This window comes from Tripterygium wilfordii, chromosome 5 (genome assembly GCF_013401445.1).
Source record: "Tripterygium wilfordii isolate XIE 37 chromosome 5, ASM1340144v1, whole genome shotgun sequence".
Taxonomy (NCBI): domain Eukaryota; kingdom Viridiplantae; phylum Streptophyta; class Magnoliopsida; order Celastrales; family Celastraceae; genus Tripterygium; species Tripterygium wilfordii.
The window spans coordinates 2,018,755-2,046,540 of NC_052236.1; the positions used below are offsets into that span (position 1 = coordinate 2,018,755).

At 36.7% G+C, this 27,786-nt stretch overlaps 2 protein-coding genes across 3 annotated transcripts; both read left to right on the top strand.

Annotated features, from left to right (window-relative positions):
* The first annotated feature begins 261 nt into the window (after positions 1–261).
* Positions 262–8,604, top strand: LOC119998788. 2 transcript variants are annotated; one of them, XM_038846218.1, is made up of 11 exons: positions 262–791; positions 923–974; positions 1,875–2,068; positions 2,211–2,244; positions 4,100–4,911; positions 5,002–5,050; positions 5,116–5,241; positions 7,067–7,171; positions 7,328–7,419; positions 7,510–7,663; positions 8,055–8,604. In XM_038846218.1, the coding sequence occupies exons 1-11, from the start codon at positions 673–675 to the stop codon at positions 8,322–8,324; spliced, it is 2,007 nt and encodes a 668-aa protein (XP_038702146.1). In that variant the 5' UTR covers positions 262–672; the 3' UTR covers positions 8,325–8,604. The 2 variants fall into 2 exon arrangements, with proteins under 2 accessions (XP_038702146.1, XP_038702147.1); XM_038846219.1 differs by having other exon boundaries at positions 692–809.
* A 13,884-nt stretch (positions 8,605–22,488) lies between these two features.
* LOC119999155 (subtilisin-like protease SBT3) lies at positions 22,489–24,765 on the top strand. The gene has a single exon (XM_038846672.1). It carries the CDS (start codon positions 22,489–22,491, stop codon positions 24,763–24,765), a length of 2,277 nt encoding a protein of 758 aa, XP_038702600.1.
* The last annotated feature ends 3,021 nt before the right edge of the window (positions 24,766–27,786 follow it).

Genomic DNA, 27,786 nt, shown 5'->3' on the forward strand with positions numbered 1-27,786 from the left:
TGGCCACCACACTGGAAGGGTTGCTCGGCGAGAGAACTACACATCCCAGGCCTTGATCAGCCGGAACAGTCACCAAAAGTCAGAGATCCGGCATTAGCCCAAATCGGGCCATTTTGACCCAATTTTCTGTTTTACCATTATGTGGTTTCAACTTTCAACAACAATGAGCTTTTTAGAATGGGCCTTGGTCACAACAAAATAGGCCTTTCTGTTTCTAAAATTTGTTTGAAAATCCTTTTTAGAAATTAAAAAAAGGAAACTAAGTTCCAACTTCCAAACACACTTCTCACTAGTCTCAACCGGCTATATTCTAGCGGATACTCCGTCGCCAATAAGCTGGCGCAACCGGAGCCCTAGACTGCATATAGAGTTTTGTTGCGTTGGTATATCATACTCCGTACAGGAAATTGTGTTTGACGAGAGTGAATCTCGTGAAGCTTAAACACGCCTTCTTGGCCCCCATTTTTCACACCTCCCGCGCCACAGCTTACTTTCACGTCTCACTAAATCCAAACGCCTTCCCTCTCTCGTTCTCCAATTTCTTCGAATACCCAATCAATTTCTCGATTCAGCTATCTTCTCGATTTCTATTTATCAGTCAATTTTGTATTGTCGCGTGCAGTAAAGAAGGGGTGTGATGAACGAACTAGCGAATTGAAAGCTCAAAAAACAATGGCGCAAGAGGTCGACCATTTACCCTTGATCAAACGATGGAAATTGTTAGTGTCCTCAGAGAAGACGCATTCGCCTCTACAAAACGTGAAATCCGAAGATGAAGAAGCTCCAACGGAGTGAGCGAATTTTTTTTGGTTTAAATTTTATAGTTATCATTTTTGAGAGTTGTTTATGGATGTTTGGTAATAGAACTAGATATTCAGTATTTGAAAGGATTTTATTTTTTTGTTTGCTTGCTTGCTTGCAGGGCCAATGTTGATGTTGTTTTCGAGAAGGAATTTGGATGCTGCAATTCACAGGTTATTAGTTTTAATTTGGTGTGATATTTGAAGTTACAAGGAACCCTAATCTGAAAAGCAAGATCTTTCAATTCAAAATAGATCATGGTGCAAAATTATAAGGCCTTACAGTCCATTCAATTCTTCTTTGACATGGCCTATTTTAGTCCTTCATACCCAAGAGATCCAACCTCTTTTTAAAATCATACTCTTGGACTTGCCTTCGTATCATGTAGGCCAAAAAATTAACACTGAAGGGCATGAACACTTCGTATTTTCTTTTTTTGCCCTTGTTGGTATGAAACTGATGGAAATACATTAAGCAAAGGAAAGCTTTACCAAGCTGTGCCCATAAAACACAAATTACACAGTTATAGTTGTCTGTGCATGATATTTTGAACATCTTTGTAGTTTGTCCGTGAGGTTCTAGCCTTCTAGGGCATGGCAGATGCCACACCCCTGCATTGTGTGTTAAATTGGTAGTATCGATACCTTGATTGATGCAGTGCTGTGAAAAGGTAAAATTGAAACAATTCGAATTCACCCAGACCAGATCTTGAATCAAATAGCAGAGCTGGCAGATTAAATTTCGTATTGGTTTTTTTTTTTCCCCTGGTCGATGTGATGCAATGTGCTCTTGTATATGATGTGTTTCCAGAATATGAATTAGTGTCCAGAGAATGCTAGTTATTTTTGTTTGTGCAGTTCTTGAACCAAATAGCAGAGCTGGCAGATTAGTCTGTGCAGTCAAATTTTTGTTTACTCTTTATTCGTTAATGAATGCTAGTTATTGCCTGGATGTGAATTTTCTGCAGCCAGGCACTGGTTAATGCATGTGCTTGTGGAAATAAAAAATCATGTTTTACTGAATGATGGTCTTTTGGAGAAAGTTAATGACAAATTTTCTGATTTTTTTTAAAGGTGTCAAATGTTCCTGACGAAGTAAAGGTTGAGCCTTCAGATGATGGCCTGTTTAATTTATTGGAAATTGGTACAAATTCCATATCTGATGTAGGGATGCTTGGACTTAAGGTCAAGAATAGCAGTGACAGTGACTCTGTGGATGATCTTGATCACATTGTACTTAAAAAGCGCCAAAGGTTGCTACTGGAAAGGTAACATATTCCTTGCTGGTTATTGGCGTTTTTTAAGTCATAACCCTGTGCTCAAATGTGTCTTTTTATTGTGTTTGACCCAATTCCTGCTTGTAGCAAACCATAAAACTTACAAATGTTGTTTTTCTATGTTAATATGCAGGAAGTTGTTGGGGTTGGTGAAACCAGTTCGTCAGGTAATTAAGCTACCTTTATTTTGTAGAAAGTGTAACACTCAGATTTGTAATATTTACGGTAATTTTTTTTGAGTACTCATGTTTTTTCGTTACAATTATTATTAGTGTTAGGGTATCCAAATCTTTCCCTGGTTCAAGTTCCAAGGACTAGATTACACTAGGTGAAGAGCTCCTTCATATATATACAACACTTAAACTAAATTAATATAAATATGTTTCTCATTCTATTTTTAATTTTATCCTTCAGTTTTGGTTGAGTGTTTTAGGCTGAAGAAATCAGGCGAGTGAAAAAGCTAGAATTAGTCCTTATCTTTTTCATGTCTGTTTCCTCTTCCCTTTTTGTATCCTCCTTCCTAATGTTGTCAAGGGACCATAATAAGGCACACCTAGGCGTACTTACATGTATAGTGTTGTAGATAATTTGACTCCCACACCTACAAGCACACCCACACACACACTTGAATGTCGGCTTGGGGGTATATATATAAGATTTGTACTAGTTTCAGGTTTCACACAACAACTTCCTTCACCTTCTTACCCCTTGTATTTTCTTTCCCATGAACTATTCCAGTTAGTTTTACTCAATTTTAACATATGATGCTTGACATATGAGAATTGCCCAAGTTACTAGGGCAGAGTCCAAGCCAATGGAATTATTGAACTGTTTCTTTTGGTCAAGAATTGTTAACCTTTCTATTGGAGCTCATCAAAAGCTTTCACAGCAACCCTCACCCAACTTGGTGTTTTATTTGGAAGCGTAAGAACCCCTAAGAGCGCTTTCTTCCATTGGGAAGGCTTCATGGAAAGAGGTTTGACCATTGATAGTTTACAGAAAATGGGCTACTCCATGGTTAATGGATGCATGCATCTGAAAAGCTGATCAAAAGTCCATAAATCATATTTTCTTGAACTGCGCTTGGTCATGTATGTTTGGGCAGCTATTTGGAAACTTATGGGTGTCAGTTGGGTCTTAATGGTACTCTAGAAGCTGAGTTTAGGGCCTTGAGCTCCCTTCGCGGTAAAAACAGAATAGTAAATACCATCCAAACTGGATTTATGGTGTTGACAGAGTCAAATGACTAGAATCTGCTGGCTGAATTAACAAGTATCTACTTTTCCGGATTACAGTCAAAGCTTCAGTTTGAGAATTAGTAAAAGACAGATTAGTAGTTTAGGATATATGCTTTTAGAGTTAATGGGATAAACTTGGTGCTGATTATGGTTCGACTTGATTTTGAAATGTTGAAAGTAAAAATAAGAAGAAACAAAGAGTGACTTACACTTTAAATTTAAGATTTCTACCACAAGCGCATGTAACACACTTGTCAAGCTGAAATTCCAAGATGGCAAGACATTGATTTGTCCCTCACTGTATGTTTTGTATGTTTTAGTTAATGTGTGTGAAGGTTTTTTTACATTAATGTGTGGTTTTTTGAATCTTCTCTTTTTACATTTTTTTTGGTGAAGCATAGAATATCTTTTGCACTTGGATTGTTTCGTTTTTTAGTGTCCTCTTTTATCAGTTTGGTTTTTTCTAATGTTCTCTTTGATTGGTTCTTAAAGTAGAGTTCATGTTTTAGTGGTATTGAAGAATATGGACAATGCTAGAGACCCCCAAAACTCCCCCAAATCTATGTAGCATTAAAATAACCATTGATTAGAAACACACATGTAGGCCCCACTTCACATCCAACACTCCACATTAAATGGGGGTCTTTTGGGGGTCACTTTTTGGGGGTTTCAAGCATAATCCGAAGAATAATGGACATTTTTATTTAGGGAATTTCATGATGGAAGAAGGATATGCATTAGCCAATTAGGTGTAAAGAATTTTGCTTATGCTACTCTCACGCAGGTCAATTCTCATGGATTTTCTGAAGAGATTGTTCAAAATTGTGCTGGGAGAATCAAAGAAGAGGTTTGTTCAGTTCTTGAAGACTTCAAAGAAGCTGAAAACCAATCAAATGAGACTCATGAAAATGTTTCTTCTGTTCTTTCCACAACTTCGGTCAACAGTTCAAGCAATCACTGTGCGTTGGTATCTTTCACCACTAACCTACATTCACAAGCATTTGATTGTTATCCAGGGGCTACTGTAGTGACACATTTGAGTAATGATGTGAAAGAATGTGATAGGACATACTCATCTCAGAGATCATCCATGGAACAAAGCTCATGTGATGGAAAGGAATGTTCATCTTTGAGCATGTTAAATATGTCTGGCTCAACTTTACTGACACCTGCTAAAGTTAAGGTTGAACCGTTGGACAACAAGGATATGCACGGACCTAAAAAGGATGCCCTCTCTAAGATTTCCCTAAACATACAACCAGTGAAAAGTGAACCAGGTATCTCTGATCAACTTAAGGATTCATGTAGCCAACCCCAAACAATTTGGGACAAGTCTCGGATAGTGATGATGATACAGCCAGTGAAAAGTGAAATTGATATGCCTGATCAATTTGGTGGAGACAAGTTGGACCATATGCCACTGAGAGATCGAATGAAACTACTGGCGTCTAGAGAGCATTTAGAATCAAATATCTCAGATCAATACAAGGGCACGAGAAATGTTATACGTTCTGCCCTTGAGTATAGCCCTGTTGTTCCAAAAGTGGCAAAACCAATAAGGATCAACCGCTCCCGTAAAAGGAAGAAAACTGCCACGTAATATTTCATCACAGATGTGCATGCATTAAAATTTTGTCTTTGTGCCAACTTTTCTTAAGGCCTTTTTTTTTTGTTCAAATGCTACAGTGATTCAGTAGAAGCTGCACTGAAGGAAGATGCTCCTGAGCTCTTGCAGGTACTACTATTATCTCCTCTTTCACCTATAATTTCGCCTAGTCTGCCTAAAAGTTTCATTTTCAGGTGTTAATTGATAAAGGAGTGTCAGTTGATGAGATTAAACTTTATGGAGAGATGGAGAGTGATGAGACCCTTGATGAATCCCTCAACCAAGATAGCTTAACAGATCTTGAAGCCGTGATATCAAAGGTTGGCAATAATCATGAAATCATTTCCTCCCCAAGCTATTGCTTTGTTATACCGTTTTATTTGACACTCTTTTGAATCCCTGTTACCATATAATGATTTCTATAGGTGTCTGCAATCTGAAAAAATATAGTTCACCGCTTTCTTAATGACTTATGATGACTATCCTCAAGTTATTATATATATATATATTTTTCGAATGATCCTAAATTTGTTAAACATAATAAACAGTATGGAAACTAAATTTAGGATTATGTAAAGACAGTTAATCAAAATGCAAGCTAAGTCCAAATGGAATTCCATTGAAATATGGCAATGAACTTGCATTCTTTTAGTTCACTGCCACTGATCAGTGTGGCAAAAAGAAGTGTTACATAGTTACATGGATGTTTGTTTTGTCTTGTTGACTGCATAAAATTGCATCCCAATGCAAAATGTGGTTGCTATATCATATTATATTGTTATTTTCTGTTTACATTCTAGTCGCACATCCATAGTCAAACACAGATTACACACAAAACCTGTTGCTATTTTCTGTAAGTTGTTTGTAAACCACAATCCATTAATTTATCAGGGAAAAGAAAAAGAATGTGTGCCTTAATGCTGTAATTTCTTCTTCTGTCTTTTTAAACTTGAGATAAAAGACAATACATGCTCGGGTGGCACATTCAATTTTGAAACCTCTGAAGACATCCAATCCAGAATGGATCTAGCCCAATTTGCAGTAGTGAGGTGATTATGTCTGGAGATACCCGAAGGCACCCATTTATATGATAAAACCCTTAGATTGGGTTTCTTAAACATTTGTATATTGATTGAATCGGTTACACCTAAATTATTGGATCTCTTCGTAGAACCATGAAACATTATCTATGGCTTGTAGAAACTTGCCGGGCTAGAGGAAACTTTTAATATTGTAACAAATGAAATGCTTTGTTGCAAATGTGCTACTGTCAGATGTAAAGTTATTCCTTGGGTTTCTCAAATAGGGTTAAGGAGAAGGCTAAAAATAGTATACATTCATCATTGCTGATTTTGTTTCTCTATTAAGCACCGTTAGAACTTAAAGATATTCCAGTAGCAATGCTATGTCGTCAACCTGGGTGAGTTAAGGTGGCATCAATGTTCCCTTACCAAGTTGGAAAAAAACGTAAGAGAATTGAGACCGAGTATAGAAACAAAGAAAAAGAGTAGAGAATGACAGAAGGGTTTCAGATTCAAACTGAAATATTATCTGTGTCATACACCTGGATATATATTTACCAAAGTACTGAAATTACATAAATCCATGACTTTGGATAGCTTTAGCAGAGGGACTGTAGTTTCTATAATCTTTTTACTGTGACTATCGTACAGTTAAAAATTTTACATGTACGGTTTTGAAGAGAAGGGTATACGTCATGTACATTTTCTATGCAACATACTAAAATATATAACTCAGGTTATATAAACACATCATATTCTTTATGGATGAGACATCTCATTCTCCATGTTTACTCTAACAATGTTATTGTCATTTACCCTATGAATCACAGATACTTCTAAGTTGGCCTGCATATGTCTTATTGAGTCAGTATCCAATATAATTTGCATGAGATATTCCTTGATGTGTTTACTTGTGGATACTTTGAAATTGTGTAAAAAGAAATTTGAGATACATGGAGATGACAGACCTTGGATACTAGTCTTGTGGGCCAAAAAGATTTATCCTTTATCATTTTGGATTGAAGAATCCTGCTTAAATTTCTACATACCATATTGTGCTCTGCATATATTGATTGGCTTCTGATATCACATATTCACATATTTTCTTAATTTGTGGGGACAGCTTTTCTTTCAGCGCAACTCGTTATTAAAGTTTGCTCCTATACAGTGCACAAAAGGTGAAAAACCTAGTTATTGCCTGGATTGTCTATTCTCACTTGTGGAACAGGTAATGACTTTCTTGTAACCTAGTGGTTTCATATGGCAAACAAGAAAGCCATGATGTCAATTCAATCTTCTATTTTGAAATAAGTTTGCGAGTCACTTATCATTATTTGCTTCTCTTCATCTTCCTTCTGCTCTCTCTCTTTCTCTCTCTTTGAAGTCACGATATCTGAGGTTTCGCAAGTGGCCTGCTGAATGGGGTTGGTGCCGAGAGCTACAGTCATTTATATTCGTCTTTGAAAGGCATAACAGGTCATTGATGTGCAATGCAATTTTTTTTTAATTAATGCACCATTGCACCCTTTATATTGGAAGATAGTGATATTTTTCACTTCCCTGCAGAATTGTACTGGAACGTCCTGAGTATGGCTTTGCTACATATTTCTTTGAGCTCGTAGATTCCTTATCCGTTGACTGGCAGATAAAGCGTTTGGTCATTGCTATGAAGCTTACTAATTGTGGCAGGATTAACCTGATTGAGAATAAAGCATTAACGGTAATGATTTTAATGCATTCTCTATTTGACATACTACTTCCAATGCTCTGTCACTGCAAAGTAGATATTACGACCAGTCACTGTCATATAGATCAACTTACCAACTAACCTCCGATATCTTCTTGGGGACCAAACAACTGGTCTTCATTTCTACCCATCTGATCTGCATCTAAATTGTTGTTATTCCTAACATTCAAACTAGTATGGGGAGGCAGAGTAAGAGTAATCATTTCATTTCAGAATGTTCTGTTTTTTTCACTGGCTTGGATATTAGTTTTTCAAATGGATAACTGTACAAGGAATATAAAGCACTCTACTTCTTCTATTCTCATTTCATGTACCTTATTGTTTTATGGTTTTTTTTTCTCACACCAGCATCTCTCTTTTTAAGGTTGGAGAAGACGTGAGTGAAGGTGAGGCACAAGTACTGGTGAAATATGGTTGGATGCCGAATACTGGCTTAGGAACAATGCTAAACTATTGCGACAGAGTTGTTCACGACAGGAGGAATGAGAAGGATAGCTCAGAGTGGAGATCAAAAATTGGGAAACTTTTGATGGACGGATATAATGGAGGAAGTATAGTTTCAGCCAGTACCCCAAGGGACATCATAGACTATGGTGGTTTTGAGAAGAGCCCACAAATCAAGCAAGAGCAGTAGTTAAGTCTCTAAACAGCTGAATGTATATATAGATTAGTATGCAGTCTTTGTCCAACTGTTAAGCAGTGTAGGATTAGATGTAGGATTTTAAATTTAGTCGTATGCAAATGCTATTGTGAACTTCTACAATCTCATTGAGTCTGCATTACAAATGATAGGTATTTCACCCTGTAGAAAGGGACTTCTTGGCTTGTCTTTGTGCTTCTAATATTTGGAGTACTGGAACATGCTTTACATGCGCTAGAATTGATTCTTATATGGAGCAAGTTGCAGTGGTTTATTTGGAGTTGTCTTAGTTAACGTCAATCGGGTGGCCGCAATACTTTGGAGTTGCATTCCCTCTTTATGTTTCTATGGGGTGCTGTTTTACTTTCTTTGGATTAAGCTTGCTCTAGTTTTTGTTCATGAGGGGTTTAGTCAGTGCTTAAGACTGTGAACAGGTTGAGATTTTTCAGTAATAACAGTAAGGTTGACATGTAAAAAAATAATCCCCAGTTTACATGTCAATATCTGAGCTCCTTTAATGTTATGAGATTGTACGTCGCACTTTTGGCCTTTAATGTATTATAGAATAATTGATACGGTGACTAGAGGTGTCAACTTATTCTACTTATAACCATGAGAATTGGTTGGGTTAAGGATATATGTGTTTAAGGTTTGATTTCAATGTGAAAATATTTCTAAGAGGTATTTAAAAAAGAACTTATTCAAAATATTTAGTAAAAAAGGAAAAGCTCAAATGAGATTTGTAGAATTGTATCCTTGGCTTATTCAATTGAGTGTCATGATGTCATATATAAATATGAGAAAACATTTGTAAGTTTACATAAATGACCTTTGTATACACATACACTATACGCCCCCTCAATCTGGACGTAGAGACACAACAGATAGATTGTCCTGAAGAGTGGTGAATCGTGGTGTTGCAAGACGCTTGGTGAAAACATCAACCAGCTAAGCAATAGAAGGAACAAAACAAACGATAACATCCTTGTGAAGAACATGTTCTCGAACAAAGTGATAATCAACACCAATGTGCTTAGATCGTTCAGGGAACACAGGATTAACAGTCAAATAAGATGCACTAACATTTATTCTGTTTGGCGAAGCGGCCTGCTTTAACTACCCGCTTCACCAAACGACCCCATACAACTAGGCGATACCACTCGCAAAACGAGGTGGGACTGCCCTGCCAGAAAAGGCATTGGGAAGCTTTTTTATTTTTAATGTGGGACCCAAGTGGATCCCACATGTTTTAAGTGATTTTTTTATTTTTCATGTGCGACCCACGTGGATCCCACATACTTAAAGTTAAGTTTTTTATTTTTTATTTAAAAACTATGGGACCCACCTGCTTTAAATATTTAAATAATATTTATATAAATTAAATTAAATTAAATCCTTAATAAACTACAAAATGTACTATTATTGTATTTAATTTTTAATAAATATTGTATTAAATTAATAACACTAATGAATTATTAATTCTCATAATAAGTTATATTTGTACATTTATAATTATATATATTAAATTGTATTTATTCATTAATATATTTATATAATTCATATTATATTACAATTTAAATATTAAATTAAAGTAATTATAATTTTTACCCAATAAATTATACTTATAAATTAATAATAATACAAATAATATAATTTACACAACCTAACCACTAACAACAATTAACACCTTCACCAAACATCTCACAGCTTATTTCAGAGTTTTAAGCTCAGTTTTTTTTTCACAGCTTAACAGCTAGCGTTAAAAATCAACACAACCGCTTTAACACACGGGCACATTATAACATAAAACTGTTACCGAATGAGAGAGAAACATGCCAAGATCCTTAACCAATTGATGTAACTAAATAGTTTTAGCCATTACATAAGCAACAACACGATATTCAAATTTTGTAGAAGAACGAGAAATAAATTGGTTTGACATGTGGCAATAAAACTATGCAGAGCATATGAATGACTGCCAGTAAGAATTATGTCATCCACGTATAACAATAAAATTATAATACCAGAGGACGTTCACTGCACAAATGTAGACGTATCAGAATACCAAGGTGCCTATTTTAGTCTATAGATGGCCTTGCGAAGTTTACAAACAAAATCAGGATATAGAGGATGAACAAAACCTTGAGGTTGTTTCACGTACACATCCTCATTTAAATTGCCATGAAGAAATGCATTTTTGACATCAAGTTGATGGATTGGCTAGTTCACCCCAATGGCAATAGATAGAACAATGCGACTAGTAGTTGGTTTAACAACAGGACTAAAAGTCTCATGATAATCAATAACTAGTCATTGATGAAAACCTTGGGCAACAAGTCGCGCTTTATACAACTGAACCATTTGAATTATACTTAATCCTGTAAATCCACTTACGACCAACAATATTAGCGTCTTTAGAGAATGATATTAAATCCCAAATAAGATTGGCAATGAGTGCATTATACTCATTAGCCTGGAAGATTGCCACTTTGGATTTTTAACTACTTGAGAAAACAAGACGGTTCAACGGTTTCTGTGGTGGTGACAAGAGAGAAGTTCATGAGGTTTTATAATACCGAACTTAGATGTGATTTGCATTGGATGGACATTGGGAGCTAGATCATTGGTGTTTGAGGATGTTACTGGTTCAGGTGGTATGATCAGTGAAGTTGATTCGAGAGGTTGTATGGTTACTGGGTAGTCATTGTATGTGGTGAGGAACATGAAGCAATTATTTGAGTAGGTGTTGAACATGTATTGGACTTGTGTTGAGCGTGAGGCGTGGTTTCAAGTATTGGACATGGATTGGGCGTGTTTTGAGCATAAGCTATAGGTGTTGAACATGGGTTGGCCGTGGGTAGATCATAAGGCACGGGTGTTGAACGTGGATTGAGCGTAAGGTTCGGGTGTTGAACCTGTATTGGGCGGGTGTTGAACGTGATGCATTGTTTGAGGTGTTGGACATGGATTTGACGTGTTTTGAGCGGGAGATGGTTTTGTGGTCTAGGGTTCGAATGTAGACGTTGAGGATAAAATTGATGGAAGGATTAACTGAACGGGGATAGACATAGATGAGTTGGAAGCTGATGGAGTTGAGGTGAGTTGAAGAAGGGGAAATGTGCCTTCATTGAAGACTCATGACGACTGATGTAGACACGATTGGTGAGTGGGTCAAGACAATGATATCCCTTGTAATTGGAGGCATAGCCTACAAATATATAGTGGATAGACCATGGAGAGAGATTATTGGGAACAATGACACTAAGATTTGAAAAACATTCACAGCCCAAAGCTTTGAAGAGATGATAGGGAGGAGGCCGATGGTAGAGTTTATGAAATGGAGAAAAGCCTTGTAAGGTTGTTGTAGGGAGGCGATTGATGAGAATAACAGATGTTGTCACCGCATCAGCCCAGAATTTGGATGGTAGGTGAGAATATAGAAGAAGCATTCAACTCATTAGGAGTTTCAGTCACCTCCCTATCGACCATGGAGGCCTCTTCCACAGTGACCACGATAAGTAAAGGATGAATCATTGTTATGTGATGATTGGCGAACGATAATAGTCAATGCTTTATGATTAGAAGTTTTCGAAACAAAAGAGTCCATACGAGTACGCCGATCTTCATAAGCCATAAAAAGGCGTCTAAAGTTCTCATAAGAGAGGAATCTCCAAATTTGCAACCATAGTAACAAAGCCTTTGTGGTCAGAATCAAGACCTACTAAAGCTTGTGCAATTAAATCAGTGTCCGTGATTATGATTTGAAGATCACGAAGTTGATCAACAATATATTTTAAATCTCTAAAATAAACATCAGGTGTCAATGATTCTTTTCGAAAGGAGTGGAATCATTGATGAAGTTCAAATTGTCTTGTCATAGAGACATCACGATAATGCTATTGTAGAGTATTCCATAGTTCAGAGGCTCTAGCAATATTATGAACATCAACCAAAACAGAATGAGCAAAATTAGCACGAATCCAGTTTCTCACAGTTTGATTGGTACGAAGCCAAATCACATACATGGGATTGCGAACGATTTGATGAGATGAAGACAATACCGTTTCTGAGGGTTGTGAGATGGAATCATCAATATAACCGAGTAGGTCATATTGAAAAAGGAGGCCACGAACTTGAGTGCACCATAAAGCATAATCATCAACATTTTCAATTTTGATAGTGATAGTGTTTGTGATATTAAGAGATGGTGCATAAGGAAGAGTTGTAGAGAGAATAGAATCAGGTGATGGATAGTGAGGAACAAGAGAAGATGATATTAGGGAAGATGGCAAAGGTAGAACTGATGAATAGGGAAAAACAAAAGAGGATATGGGAGGGGGTTAAAACGATAAGATTGACGGAGGGATTTGTCCTAGAGAATGCAAGGGTATAGGATTGAAACCAAGGGAGAAGGAAGACAATGTAGATGGAGGAACATCAAAGGAGGCAGAAGCAGGTGCTGAGGTGGTGGAGGAGAGGGGTAGGTTGGCGATGGTAAGGGTATGTTGGACAAAGATTTTATTCTAGGGTATAAAGAACACTGTCTATTCCATCTGCAACAGATCCAAGTTGTACTGTGATCTCAGTGATTGCTTCGTGCAATTTATCTGGGTCATGAGTACTTGCTTGTCTGCCCCATGACATATATCGAACACCTTGTATGGCATACCTTGAAACCATAAGTTGCCTTTTGTAGTCTTGAACTTTGTCGGTTGCTTTTTTAAGTCTCCTTTTGGTTTCCCTCAAAGCTTCTTGTAGAGATTCGATAGTTTTCTGGGGATCGTCCTCGTATACGTCTTCCCTTATAGGGGAGAGGTTGAATCTGGGATCACCTCCACCTTCTTCTTCTTTAGAAGTAGAACCTTCATCAGTTCTAGACCTTTTTACAGGTGGAGAGTTAGGAGTATCCATCCTTGAAGATTTCTTGAGAAAGATATTGGTTTATGATGATTCTTACTTTTGAATATTTATACGAATGGAATATGAAGAGATTGTTGGACCAAGACTTAGTGTCTAGTCAACATTGTGTTTTTGATGATTGTGTATGATTGTATACTAAAATGTGTGTGAGCATGCTTTACTTGAACATATCCTAAAATGCTAGAAAACATGCTTAAATGGTTATTTGGTTAATTGTTTAATATCTTAATTGTGCATATACAAATGAAGGCTTATGCATATCTCTATGTGAATTTGGTATCTATATATTTTTGAGATAGTGCTGGAAATTAAGTTTTGAAAATAAATATGCATGGACTAAGTTAGGGTATTAATCTTCTAATGATCATAATTTATCTTACTTAGGTCCAAATTACTTGAAACTTGAACCACATGCACATGAAGGTTTAATATATGTTCTAGGACTATAATCATGAGAAATTAAGTGCATCACATATATATTTGGTCATATGCTTAAATTCCGCCAAAACTAGGTTTTACCTAATTTTGTGCATATGTGTTCTTTGTAAACGTAGTGAACCAAATGAACTCCGATTTAAATGAAATTTCGTGTGCATCTTAGATTCATCACTATGAACATATTTGATTCAGTAAAGTTCAAGAGAAAATGTCATTTACACTGAGTTTGCAAAATAACATTGAATTTACACTTAGAATTTATCGGTTTCACTATTAGTGACTTATTTGCTTGGTTGAGTGACCAAACGATTTCCGATTGTTATGAAATTTTATGTGGACATTCTAATATATATAAAATGATTTATCATGCAGTAATACGAATTTTCTGGGTTGTTTTTCTAAAGTAATTAACCTATGCGCTCTATATGAAGCTCTTTGAGCTTACATGCAATTGGGGAGTTCTACCTCCTATTTCTTTGTAGGTTAATCATCATGAGGATGTTATATCACTCAGAATTCAGTTTGCTCAAGTGAATTGAAGTCCGGTTTTCAAGTATGAGCTTGGATCTCTAGAAAACCAAGAAAAACCTATGTTCATCAACCTTCCACTAAGGCATTTTGATTGATGTTTGGAATTAGCCTTGGAGCTGTATAATATGGATATATTGGTGCTGCCAAATTCAGAGTTTGAAGTCAAGATTGGAGGGACATGTTTGGTCATGTGAAGGATCTCTTATCTTCATCAAACAAGATCTTGCACATGCTTCCTTTATTGAGGTCAATGATAAGATTTTTGTGAGAAGAAAATTGATGAAGCTAAAGGACAAATGCAATGGTTGAAATTTGTAAGAGATGAGAAAGTATATTTTGCAACTAGACAAGACTTAGATTATGAAGATATTCTTGAAGACTACAAGCTCCAACGGTACACTAATCTATGGCCGAGATTGAATTGTTTTGAATTATGAATGGATCAGATTACAACAAGACTTGAAGGGTTAAGATGACCATTTAAAAGGTGAATCCAATGGTTGTGCATAAGACCATATTCTTGCTTGAAACTTTTGACTTAAAAGAAGATCTTACTTGATTTTTGGAGTCAAAGATGGCTGCAAGTTGCTACACATTTTGTAGGAAATCGTTGGAGATACCAAGGCCAAGATTTGGTGTAAATTTGATCAAATGATCAAAGATGACAAAATTGTTGAAGATACCAAGGCCAAGATTTGATGCAAGATTGATCAAATGGTCAAAGATGGCTGCAAGTGCACATGACAACTCAAATCTTGCAAAGCTAGACTTGGAAAAAGATGCAAGTGCAACGGCTATGTATTGCAAGGTTGAGATTTAATGATCTATTCATTCAATGGTCGAGATTTGCACATGTAATTGAAGGTCGAGATTTGAAGATGGAAAAAGATCCAATGGTGGAAATCACAAGAGCTTGATAAATTATAAAGAGGGGTTCTTCCTCATTCCAACTTGGAGAAGCCAAAATTATATTGAAGAAATTCTTGCTCTCAAAGCTTTCAAGCTAGTTTGTGCCATTGAATCCAAGCTTCTACCCAAGCCACTCTAAAGGCTTCCTCACTATTTTGCTTTTGCAAAGAGGGAGTGCTTCTCATTTGGCTTCTTATTTTCAGATTCGAAAATCCTCATTATTTTTCATTTTCTATCCAACCCGTGAGGTGATATTGTGATTCTTGAGTGTTCCTCAACCCTATTTGCTTAGTGCAAACCTTGAGTGAACCATTTATACCGAACACTTGTAAAAGTCCCTTCATTGGGCAAAAACCTTGTTGAGGTTGAGTTTAAGGGAGTGCTTGAAACCCTTGGTTGTAAAGTTTGAAGATTGTCTTGAAATCTTCAGTTTTAAGGGTGACCTAAAAACCCTTGTGAGTTTTGTGGAGCTCTTGAGAAAACCACATCCTTAGTGGAGGTTGGAAAATCCTAGGTTGGTGAACCTAGGTAGTAGATGTAGGAGAAGAGTCTCCGAACTACTATAAATTGCTGTGTGGACTTTCTTGATTGCATTGCTTGCTTGTTGATTGATTAAGTGTTTTGATTGCAGAATTTTCTGAACCACTAGTCTGTCCGTGCACTGTTCACATAGCTAAACTTTGAATTTTAATCTGAATTCTTGATATAGTATTCATTAGGGTGTTGTGATACTGCATACCAAATTTCATTGAATTCTGACTTGATTTGCTAGGTGAAATTTGAGTTGTAAAATCTGTGCGCAGTATGTTGTTTGAAAAAATCTGTTTTTGCAATTCCTTGATTATTTGATAATTGATCATTCACCATATTGTATCACATCTTGCATTGAAATGAATATTGATTAAGATAATCATTAGAGTCCAAATTTGTGTGCTAATTGTTAATTGACATTGATTTCCTTTTAAATTTTAAAAAGAGATTCCTATCGGAATTTGGGGACACAATTCACCCCCCCTCTTGTGTTAAGTACGATCCATCAGGGTAGACGTAGAAGAAGAAGAAGGTAGGCCGTCGATGGAAGATGATTCCATGATGAAAAAATGAGGCTATAAAACCAGAGGTTGCCGAGTTGCAGAGTGCAGAAGGATGAAAATCTCAGAATCCAAAACTGAATGCAGAGCAGAAGTGCAGAACCCAGAAGAGATTACAACACCAAAGAAATCATAAAGATAAAAAAAAACCCTAGAAAATCAAGACTCAAAGAAAGAATTACCTGCAAGTGCAACTCTCATGTCTCAAGGCTGAAGGCCCCCTCCTCCTTCTAGTTCCAAAATTCCAAACGAACCAAATCAATGTTGGAAATCAGAAGTCATAGACTTAGAGTCGGAACTCGGAAGTCAGAGTTGAGAACTGAGAAGAATCAAGAATAGAGAATACCATAATAGGGAATGAGGCGTTTTGATTTTTTTTTCCTTAAACTTTATTCTCTTTTGTTGGATTTTAGCGTTAACATTTTAATGGGCTGTTATTTATCTTTTAGTTGGGTCTCTCCTCAAATTTTCTTTCTTTCTTTATGGGGTTTTAAAATGGGTTAGGAGGATAAATGGACTACCATATAACTTAACTAACACTATGAAAAATTAGGGTCCTAAAAATTTAAGGGCCTTGGGCGACGGCCCAGTTCGCCTAAGCCTAGGGCCGCCCCTGAATTTGGGTTTAATATCGGAGGTGTCTTGATTTGGGGTGAAAACTATATTTTCAATTGAATAAAAATGAAATTTTTGTCAAATGATTTCACGAGGTATTGAGGTGTCTTTGTCAAATGATTTCACGAGGTATTGAGGTGTCTTGCCAAGTTGATCCCTCCAAAATCAGCAAGAACTTTTAGACATAAGGTAAGTGACATAGTGATGCATAGAAGGTTTTTTTATCTTTAAATTACACGTTTTAAAAAGTATAAAGACCATTTTATTGGCCTAAGATAAATGTCATCCACTTCAGCAAGTACTCCACCCGTCCTATTTTGATTGTCATTTATTTCTATCTTGGGTTGTCGCCAAACTAATGTCACTTTTCTTCATTAAATAACAATTTTGTTGTTGTATTTCAAAATTACCTTTATTGCTTTAATTAATCTTGTTTCAAAGAAAAAAGGAAAATGACATACATCCATAATATCTAAGGTACATGAGATACATAATCTATGTGGCATGCCACATAGATTTTGTTTCACAACACCCTAAAAGTCAAGACTTCTTTTCCAGTTCTCTTACATACATTCCCGCTTCTCTCTCTTATGGTTTTCTAAACCTGCTTTTACTCTTTTTTATTCTCTCTCTTCACAGAATCAAAGCAATGGATGATCTATAGTTCGTATGAGGTTTGTGATTTTGTTACTCGGTGGCACATCTACTTCGTTCCTTCAAACCACCTGTGTTTATTATGTAAATCTAGATTGTTTGCTCATTGCTGGTGGAGTTTTTATCGAAATCGGTAATAGATCTACCTCGTTCCAGTGAACCACTTGTGTTTATTATATCGATCTGGGTTGTTCGCTTGCTGTTGGTGGAGTTTTTGTCTCTGACTCTCTGTTGAACTTCTCACATTGGTGTGGTGGAGTTTTGACATCAGTTTTTATCTTTTATTTTTTATTATTGTTCTTGAAGAATATGTGGGTTGCGCAAAACTTCACATATATTGTTATTGTGTCAGTGCCTTATTACACTATGCATTATTCAGTAGTTATAATGGCAGTGCCTTAATACATTATGTTGGTGTCAGTGTATATGTGCACCAGATAGTAATGCATTACGTAATATAAGTGTATTACATTATAGTATGATAGTGTAATAAAAACAAAGTCATTTTCCTTTCGTAGGTGCTATTATATGACTTATTACATTTTATTAGGAATTTATGTGTTCATCTAACAAATGATTGTTTCAATATTGTTGTGCAGTAAAGAGATGGTTTCACTTGATGAAGTTGATAGTCGGATAAATTTGTATCAAATTGATGGTGTTAATGATTGTGTGGAGAACGGTGCTGAGATTGATGGATTGATTGCCCCAATAGTAGGAATGTTATTTTAAGATGTGGTTCATTGTGTTTTATCTTTTTGTTGGCATAATTTTTAGTTGTTATGTCTTTCATTGTGAGACTTTATCAATGGGTATACCCATTTTCTATCAAGTCTTATTGTTATCATGACAGTGATTTAGTACATTATGTTTTTGACAGTGTATTTGGTCCCCAGATGTTAATGCATTACGAAATACTTGTGTATTTAACCCAGATGTTCATGACATTTGACTAACTTGATGTGTTTTTTACTATTAATAATACTGTACATTCATGTGAGATGTTCATCATTAAATTCATCTAAAAAAAATTCCATGGACATGTTAATTGCATATATACTTGATAAGTCCTAAACATTTCATACCAAGTAATAAGGCTCACTTGCCTTTTAAGAATCTGACAATCAAACAAAAATACATATTTCTTACATGGATAAATTGACATCAAATACATGTCTTCCCTTCACCATTACATAACTAGAGATTATCATTTCGATTTTATTGTAGTGATACACATCCCATGAATATCCACCATTCATTCATAAAGTTATGAATGTATTTCGCCCTCAGTTGGTAGATATCTGTTTTGGTCAGCTTCTTCTTTATGTTCACTTTGTTGAATATGCAATCAATTACGTACATGCATATTAAGCAGCAATCTACCTTGTTTTAAAATATTACAAAAGAACAAATCATTGTATTAACAAATCAGTGTATTAACACTGTCAAAACATAATGTAATAAGTCACTACCATGATTAGCTTGGTTAAATACACTGATAATTCGTAATGCGTTAACAACTGAGAAACAAATACACTGTAAAATTATCATGCCTACCGACACCAATGACAAATAAATTGTAACTCTTGTTCGATCGAATTCCAACAATATCATTAATCTCTAGTTGCATTTTCACACTTGGGGTTATTTCCCTGTTACACACGAAGAATTTAGAATGGCTAGGACTAAGATCGTGGTTGTAGATATCTTCAAACAATGTAATCTTCCACTTTCCATCGACGAGAAGTCTACCAACAAGCCTCGCCTTGTTATCCAACCTCTCGCATGTAAATATCAGATATTGTAATCACCATTCGCATCCTTCATTATTGAATCCTCTTGATTGAAAACCCATCTCTTCACTACAAAACAATATTGAAACATATATTTATTTGATAAATACATAAATTTAGTGATTGATAATGTAATAATTCATATAATATCAACACCAAAATGAAATGACTCTGTCATTATTACACTATCATACTATAGTGTAATAACTCAATGCCATAAAAAAGTGAAACAAATACATTGGTAATTTGTAATGCATTATAAACTGGCAAACAAATACATTGTCAAAAATATAATGTAATATTTTATAAACAACAAATGAAAGGTATAATTACTCGGATATAATTAAACCAAATACATTACACAGCGTAGTAGTGTAATCAAATATTTGACCAATATGAAGAACACACACTATCGAACCACACTATATACCTAAATACACTTCCATTAAGCGTGAATAAAATATCACAAAACACAAACCAATGCATTATAACAGCAGAAACCCATCAAGTATGTAAACAGAACCATTCAAGGCAAATACATTATTTAATTGGTAGTGTATAGTTCTATCAATGTTCATAACTACAAATTTTACTAGTTTTGTCCATACTTAAAATTACTCACAACAAATACATTAGGCAATACGAACAGAGTATACCCAAACAAGACAACATTGAACATATGTTAAAAATATTATGCACATTGACAGTGAACCAATCGAACCCATCAAGCAAGAAAACTAACATATTCAATGCAACTATATTATGGAAACTTACAGTGTATGTAATATTTTGGGTTTGTATAAAACAAATGCATTACTAAAATGAAAGTGTAATCAAATATTTTGTGGAACCAAGAAATCACTAATCCAGTACACCATGACGAGAAGCACCCCAACAACATACACTATATGCTAAATAACTATGTTCTAAATACACTAAATGTTAAATACACTATTTGCAAAATACAGTATCTGGTAAACTAGGCAAGAAACAAACCATGAAACAAAATAATTACACTCTTCATTATGACAGTGCAATAACCCACTATCAAGCTTCACAAGTAATCCATAAGATGTTCAATCAACATAAAAAGCTAAATACACTGCCAAATGTATAGTGTAATAACGCACTGGAGCATACCTTCTACGTGGGTCTCCAATTCCGGTGGCCGTTTCGATCGACGAAAGGTTGGGCTAAGTGCTCCTCACGTAGGGGAGTTCATTGGTGGTGTCGGGTTGACAAACCGACATCGGAATCAGCCGGATCTGTGATTTTTGTCCGGTGGATACCCATGGCTTCATGGTGGATTTCCGACAAAATCAACAACCGTTGACGGCAAGTGGTGGTTGGGCGTTGCCCCTGGGGGCCGGATGCTTCTTTTGGTGGCAGCGGCGGTCATATCAGTGGCCGGACGACGGAGGTCCATTATTGACCGTGAGAGAAGAAAAGAGAATCGCATGAGAGAGAGGAGAGGAGAGGAGAGGAGAGAGAGGAGAGAGAAAAGTGAGATATGAGGAGAGAGAAAAGTGATTTTGTAGTGTTTATTTTTTATTTTTGAATTTTGAATTTGCCCAGTCAACATATCCAGTCAGCTGCCACATCATTATGTATCTTTTATGTATACAAATCCTATGTATATGTATCACTACCGAAGAAAAAAAAAGTATGGTCATAAATAATGACAAATTTGAAATAACATAGTTATTTTGTATAGTTGAATTGCGTTAAATTATGTCTACTAAAAAAATTGGATTTTCAAAGGATAATGGAAAAATTGAGTAAAGGGAGTATAAAATAACAAAAAAAATTCATGTCATATTTAATGGCCACGTCAGAGCCGTTGTAACGGAAATCAGGAAGATGAACTTGTTTAGCCCAACATGAAAAGTAGCGGAGCTTGTTTAGCCCAAAAAAAATATAGAAGATGTGTTGGACATTTTTTGATACTTATCCCTTTCTTTTACAGAGTATTCACAAATCATTATGGAATTAAGAGGTGTTGACAATGGAAGCAATACTGAAATTAATTGACAAAAGTTTAATCATCTGAATTCAAGGGAGAAGAGCCTAGTGCAGATTTGTTTTAAAAATAAAATATTTAACGTAATTTTTTTAAACACACTTAACATTATTTTGTTATAATCTTATCTTTACTCGATTCATATAAGGTCCAACACTTTAGGCACAGACTGAAATTTGGGCTCAAGTCTCTCTTGTTTGATGGGTCCAACGTATGAATTTTTATTCTTAGATTAACCCTCAAATCTTATTAAGCAGTGAATTTTTATCCAATGAGATGGGCCCATACATTTTTTTGACCCATACATTTTAAGAGTTGAATTAATTCAATTAAGTGATCAGGTAAGCATTTGTTTAATGTTGTGGTATGTAAGGTTGTTAAAATTATTTATGTTTACTTAGGAGTTGTTCATTAGTTGTTCTGTTATAAATAGCCCTAAAAATTATTTTCCGAGAATGCCGCCCCCAGTCCGGCGAATATTTTTTTTGAATAGATCAATGTAATATTATTTTAGAATTATTCCACCCCAACATTAAACATGTCAATATTGGATCCTTTAAAGGGACATCGAATGTTGTAATATTCTAGGCATATATTTACAACATTACATTGTGAAATATATACAATATCCAGCTATACAAGTCCAACTGTCTTTGGCATTGAATGATTGTTCCATTGCCGTTGGGTTGTTGAGAAAGGTCAATGATTGCCGTTTACTGCATTATATATTAGTGTATTTTTAGCAAGAATATGAGTAACACGATTTTAATAAGCACGATTTCAAAATTTACTTTTTTTTAGGTGCAAACAAAAACAAACAACTTAACCAATGAGAGTTGATATGGTTGGCAATCGGCTGAATTAAACATATGTGTGTACAAGATTCGATTACAACCGTAAACAAGATTCTATGTGGTATTTAAAAAAAAAAAACAAACAAACGATGAACTTAAGAAGTAGTGTAATGAGTGTTTTATTCATAGCTAGGTTGATATTTTCCAAGTAGATCAATTTAATTATTCATGTATATCTCTATGATTTGGTTGACAAACTTATATAGTATATGGACAAATTGGGAAAAAAGATATATAGTAGTGAAGGAGTTTCCCATGCTTGTCAATTTCTATATAATCACAAACTCTATGTTCAAAAATTATATCTTCCAACATATCTCCTTCTTATCAATAATGACTCCTCACAATGTTCCCTTGTACATTTTGTGCTTTTCCTTGATCACAATCTTGCAATCCACATTAGCACAATCCAACAACTATATCATCCATATGGACCCATTAGCCATGCCCAAGGCATTTTCTGATGAGCACAATTGGTATTTGTCCATTCTTACCACCATATCCAATACTGCCACCGCCACCAAAATCCTTTCGTCATCCAAAATCATCTATACATACACTCATGTGATGAATGGCTTTAGTGCAAGTCTCACTCCTTCTGAGCTTGAGGCCTTAAAAGGTACTCCTGGTTACATTTATTCCTTCAAGGACTTAATTGTCTATGCGGACTCAACTCATACATCTGAATTCCTCGGCCTGAATCCCAAATTTGGGGCATGGCCGGCGTCAAAATATGGGCAGGATGTAATTGTTGGCATTGTGGACACTGGGATTTGGCCTGAAAGTGAAAGTTATAATGATGAAGGGATGAGCGAAGTCCCAGTAAGATGGAAAGGTAGATGTGAAAATGATTCCAACTTCAACTCCTCAATTTGCAACAAGAAGTTAATTGGAGCTCGTTACTTCAACAGAGGCCTAATTGCGCAGCTACCAAAAAATGCGACCATGGTAATGAATTCCATGCGCGACGTTGTTGGTCATGGTACCCACACCTCCTCCGTCGCCGCGGGAAACTATGTTAAGGATGCTTCATATTTCGGCTATGCACGGGGAACTGCTACTGGTGTAGCTCCTCATGCGCATGTGGCCATGTACAAGGCTCTATGGGAGGATAGAGATTCTTTTACGTCCGATGTAATTGCTGCAATTGATCAAGCAATAAGTGATGGCGTAGATGTGTTGTCCTTGTCGTTTGGAAAAAATATGGTTCTTCCATTGTATTTAAATCCTATAGCCATCGCCACATTTGCAGCAATAGAGAAAGGTGTATTTGTCTCCACCCCGGCTGGAAATACCGGACATTATTTTCAGAAACTCCACAATGGCATACCTTGGGTGTTGACCGTTGCTGCCGGTACAATTGATCGTGAATTCGGTGCCGTTTTGGGTCTGGGAAATGGAGTGAAAGTCTCAGGCTCTGCTCTTTATATAGGGGATTTTAATTCAACCCAATACCCACTAGTATTCATGGATGACTGTAACAACTCCGTTGAGTTGAAAAATATTAGGGGAAAGATCGTTGTGTGCGAAGTCAAGAATTGGCCTCTATCTTATGAAATGTCTGACATAATTCGTGCCAACGTCACAGGAGGTATTTTCATAACAGATTCTACAAGATTTTACATCCGAGACACATTTCCTGCCATAATCATGAAACCAAAAGATGGTGAAACAATCAAAGACTACATTGAAAGAAACAAAGAACCAAAAGCAACCTTGGAATTCGGAATTACAAATCTTGGCACGAAACCACAACCAACCGTTTCTAAGTTCAGCTCTAGAGGACCATCACAAAGTTGCCCATTCGTGTTAAAGCCTGATATCATGGCTCCCGGTGACATGGTCTTGGGTGCGTGGCCTTCCAACATTCCAGTTGATAATTCACAACTTCTCTTCAGCCATTTCCATTTACTGTCAGGTACATCAATGGCGTGTTCTCATGCAGCAGGAGTTGCGGCGCTTTTGAAGTCGGTGCATCCCGAATGGAGTCCCGCCGCCATCAGGTCTGCCATGATGACCAGTGCTGATGTGATGGACAATACGCAGAGTCCAATTAAACACTCTGGTCCCAATTTCGAGACAGCATTTCCTACCGTAATGGGAGCCGGTCATGTCGATCCAAATAAAGCATTAGACCCCGGACTCATTTATGATGTGGGTGTGAATGATTATGTGAATCTTCTTTGCGGATTGGAGTTCACAGCGAACCAAATCCGAGCCATCACAAGGTCATCTACAAATAATTGTTCTGCTCCATCATTGGACCTTAACTACCCTTCATTCATTGCATATTTTAACGTCAATGACTCCAAATCAGACATGGCAACTGTGCAAGAATTTCAGAGAACAGTGACGAATGTGGGTGAGGGAATGTCTACCTACATTGCTAAGGTCCCGACCTTGGACGGGCTTAAGGTCAGTGTGACACCGGATAAGCTGGTGTTTAAGGAGAAGAATGAGAAGCAGAGTTACAAGTTGAGCATTGAAGGTCCACAATTGATGAAACAAGAGCAGGTTTTTGGTTTTCTTATCTGGGAAGAAGTTGGAGGTCATCATGTGGTGAAAAGTCCTATAGTGGCCACAAGCATTAACTCGGACATTACTGGTTAGAACAACTACTTGCAAGTCACGTAATGACATTTTAGATGTCTCAAATAAGGCTTTTTTTTTTTTTTAAAAGCATAATAATGTAAGCTGATAAATCTAATATAAGATTAACTTCCAGTTTACCAGAAAAGATTGTGTGGTTTTAATATTCACATCTGTAAAATTATTATATGATTTTCCATATAATTATATTAAAAATGTTGCGTTAAGTCAACTCTGTGTCTCATACTTTTCTATTGAGGAATAGTACTCTTGTACTCAGCATTCTTGTTTTCCACTTCTAGAAACTAGTTGTAGGTGCTCGAACTATAATCACATAAATGTCAAAGTGGGCCACCAACGATCTCCAAGACATTTAAGCAAAAGACAATTGAAAGTCTTGACACTAGGGGTGCCTGTCAAAGAAACTCTGACGGTCACATCAACAGGACGAAAAGCCAGGAAAGGGAACAATAAATGCACGTGAGTACAACGTTGACCGTAGAGGAATGCACGGTGGTAACATGTATCAACGATCAAGGAATGGATGCAAGATAACTGCAATGGTCATTCTCAAAGAAGAGACTTAGAGGCAATAAGTTCCAAAGAGCTGAGAGTGTTTTCGAGAGTCCTCATTTCTTCGGGAAGAAAGGATAATATTTATAGTTACATGCCATGTTGGGACATATCTCAATGATGATCTGAAAAAGAAATGATTTGCGAATATCATGTGTCAGAAAGGAGTCAAAGTGATTGGTTAATGAAATAATAAGTCATTTATTGCGGCTCATCCTCTGAGATAAGACGGGTGCAAGTCTCAATGTTGCTTGGGTCAAGTGACCTAGCAACTTTGTAACTGAAGAGTTAGCTGTGATTGGTCAATCCCAGAGTCGATACCAGGATTGAGGCTAAAATGAATAATGTAGGCGAATTGAGGAGAACTAATGGGGCGGCAAGTAGCCAAGTTTGACGATCTTGAATAGAGTGACCCGACATGCCATAATGTCAACAGTGAAAAGATGAATTTTAGGAGTTAATGCCATTTTTGACCACTGACAGATGGGCCATGCTACGACTTAGCCACTTACGTTTGAAATGTTGCACTTCCGCCATTCATACTATTGAGTTGTATCACATGTAGGATTTACAACTAAATGCATAGGTCATTTTTATGCCATGTGCCCATGTCATCACTTTGACTGCCCAAAACCTAGCAAATCCTACCCGTGATACAACTCAATAGTATGAATGGCTGAAGTGTAACATGTGGAACTTAAGTGGTTGAGTTGTAACATAACCTAGCTGTCAATGACCAAAAATGACATTAACTCTGAATTTTAGCTATAATACCTAAGATAGGCCATGGACCTCGTTCGTGGGTTGAAGCCCAACCCAAAGGATTGTTATCAGAATATGATAGGCTACAAGAAGTCCAGCCCAAGGAATATCCCGAATCACAAAACTCAAATCCGTGGAAACATACATATTACATAGTCTAAAATTATATCATACTCACTCTTATTTCACCCATCACTTTCATATTCTCTATTGCCTCACACTCTTACCTTTGCGCAGAGGAGGCCACCGCCAAGGCGGATTCAATGATGCACAAGATGCCTTACAAGATCACCATCAGAAGTTTACTCTTGGTGAAATTTTTTGGGAAGGTGGTGTTTTGCGCTGTGCATGTGGGTGTTATTTTGGTGGTTGTGATTGGCAGTTCTGGCGGTGTTGGGTTGGTCCACTTTGGGTGGACGAGTCAGTGGTGGTAAGGGAGTGGTTGTCTCTTTACTACACAGACGAGAATCCAATTGCTCTCTACTTACTTGGTTGTGATGGGAGGATTTGCAGAAAGCATGTTATGGGGATTCCATTTGGCCATACCATTCTTTGTGATGACGTGCGAATTTGGCTTGTTTCACTAACGTCTCAGGTGGATCAAAACTAGGCCGGATACGGTTTTGCTACGAATATCTCTAAGCTAGAAGAGAACAAACGTAAGCTACAAAGCCTAACACAAGGTGTTTTTCCTTGGGAAAGACACTCCGATGCTTAAGTCAGAAAAGCAGGAAGAATAAAGCTAAGAACTTCAATATGCAAAGCTCTTAGCCAAAAAGTATGAGAAGCTATGAATAAATCAATTACCTTACAAAAGTGCCTTTATATAATGTTGGAGTAGCCCTAATTCGTATTGGAGTTGGACTCATGTCTCCTACATATCCAAGCAAACTTTTCTTTTACCCGAGCATTCTCTTTACCTATATCGAGGTACATTTTTTAGAAAATGTCGTCTGCTTCTGATTCCAATGTTTCTAATAATGTCTTAGAGGATGCTCAACCTTATGAGTCAAATGAGTCTTTTGAGGGCAGCTCGTTAGATGAGGAGAGTTCCTCGTCGTCCGAGGAGGTGCTTGATCTAGAGTTTTGCACTTCTAACCCTAGTCTTCGCAAGAGTTGTGAGTTAGCAGGCCATAAGAAACCTGACGATTTAACTTGTAGATATTCGGATGAGGAAGTATGTGGGTTTAGGAAAGAGTGTGAGATCTCCGAAGAGGATCAACTAGAAGAACATGCTGTCCAGATAGAGGAACTTGGAGCAGCTCCAGCAAAACTAGACGACCTGAAAGTTGAAGTTCAAGATCCCCTAGAAAAAAAATCCATTTTGGAACATAATAATCTCCACGACCGTTGTTCATCAATTAACTCCTGCCTCCAAACATAAGAGAATAGATGATCCAATTACTTGAAGAATTTCAAGACTGTTTTGTATGGAGGTACAAGGAGATGCCAAACCTTTTTAGGGAGTTAGTGGAGCATCGATTACCAATCAAGGAAGGTTACAAGCCGCACAAGCAGCCTCCTAGAAGAATGCCAAATGAGGTGACATTGGTGGTCAAAAACACGTTGGAGAGGTTTCTCAAGGTTGGGTTCATTAAAACTACAAGGTACGTGGAATGGTTATCTCACATTGTTTCTATAGTCAAGAAGAATGCGAAGATCAGAGTCTGCATCGACTTTCGGAATCTGAATCTTGCTACATCAAAG

What these genes read in the sequence shown, in the direction of transcription:
- LOC119998788 (XM_038846218.1), top strand. Translation starts at nt 673, where the DNA reads ATGGCGCAAGAGGTCGACCATTTACCCTTGATCAAACGATGGAAATTG. An exon ending in TTGGATGCTGCAATTCACAG is followed by an intron (nt 975 to 1,874) that starts GTTATTAGTTTT and finishes TTTTTTTTAAAG; the next exon opens with GTGTCAAATGTTCCTGACGA. An exon ending in TATTCTCACTTGTGGAACAG is followed by an intron (nt 7,172 to 7,327) that starts GTAATGACTTTC and finishes CTCTCTTTGAAG; the next exon opens with TCACGATATCTGAGGTTTCG.
- LOC119999155 (XM_038846672.1), top strand. Translation starts at nt 22,489, where the DNA reads ATGACTCCTCACAATGTTCCCTTGTACATTTTGTGCTTTTCCTTGATC.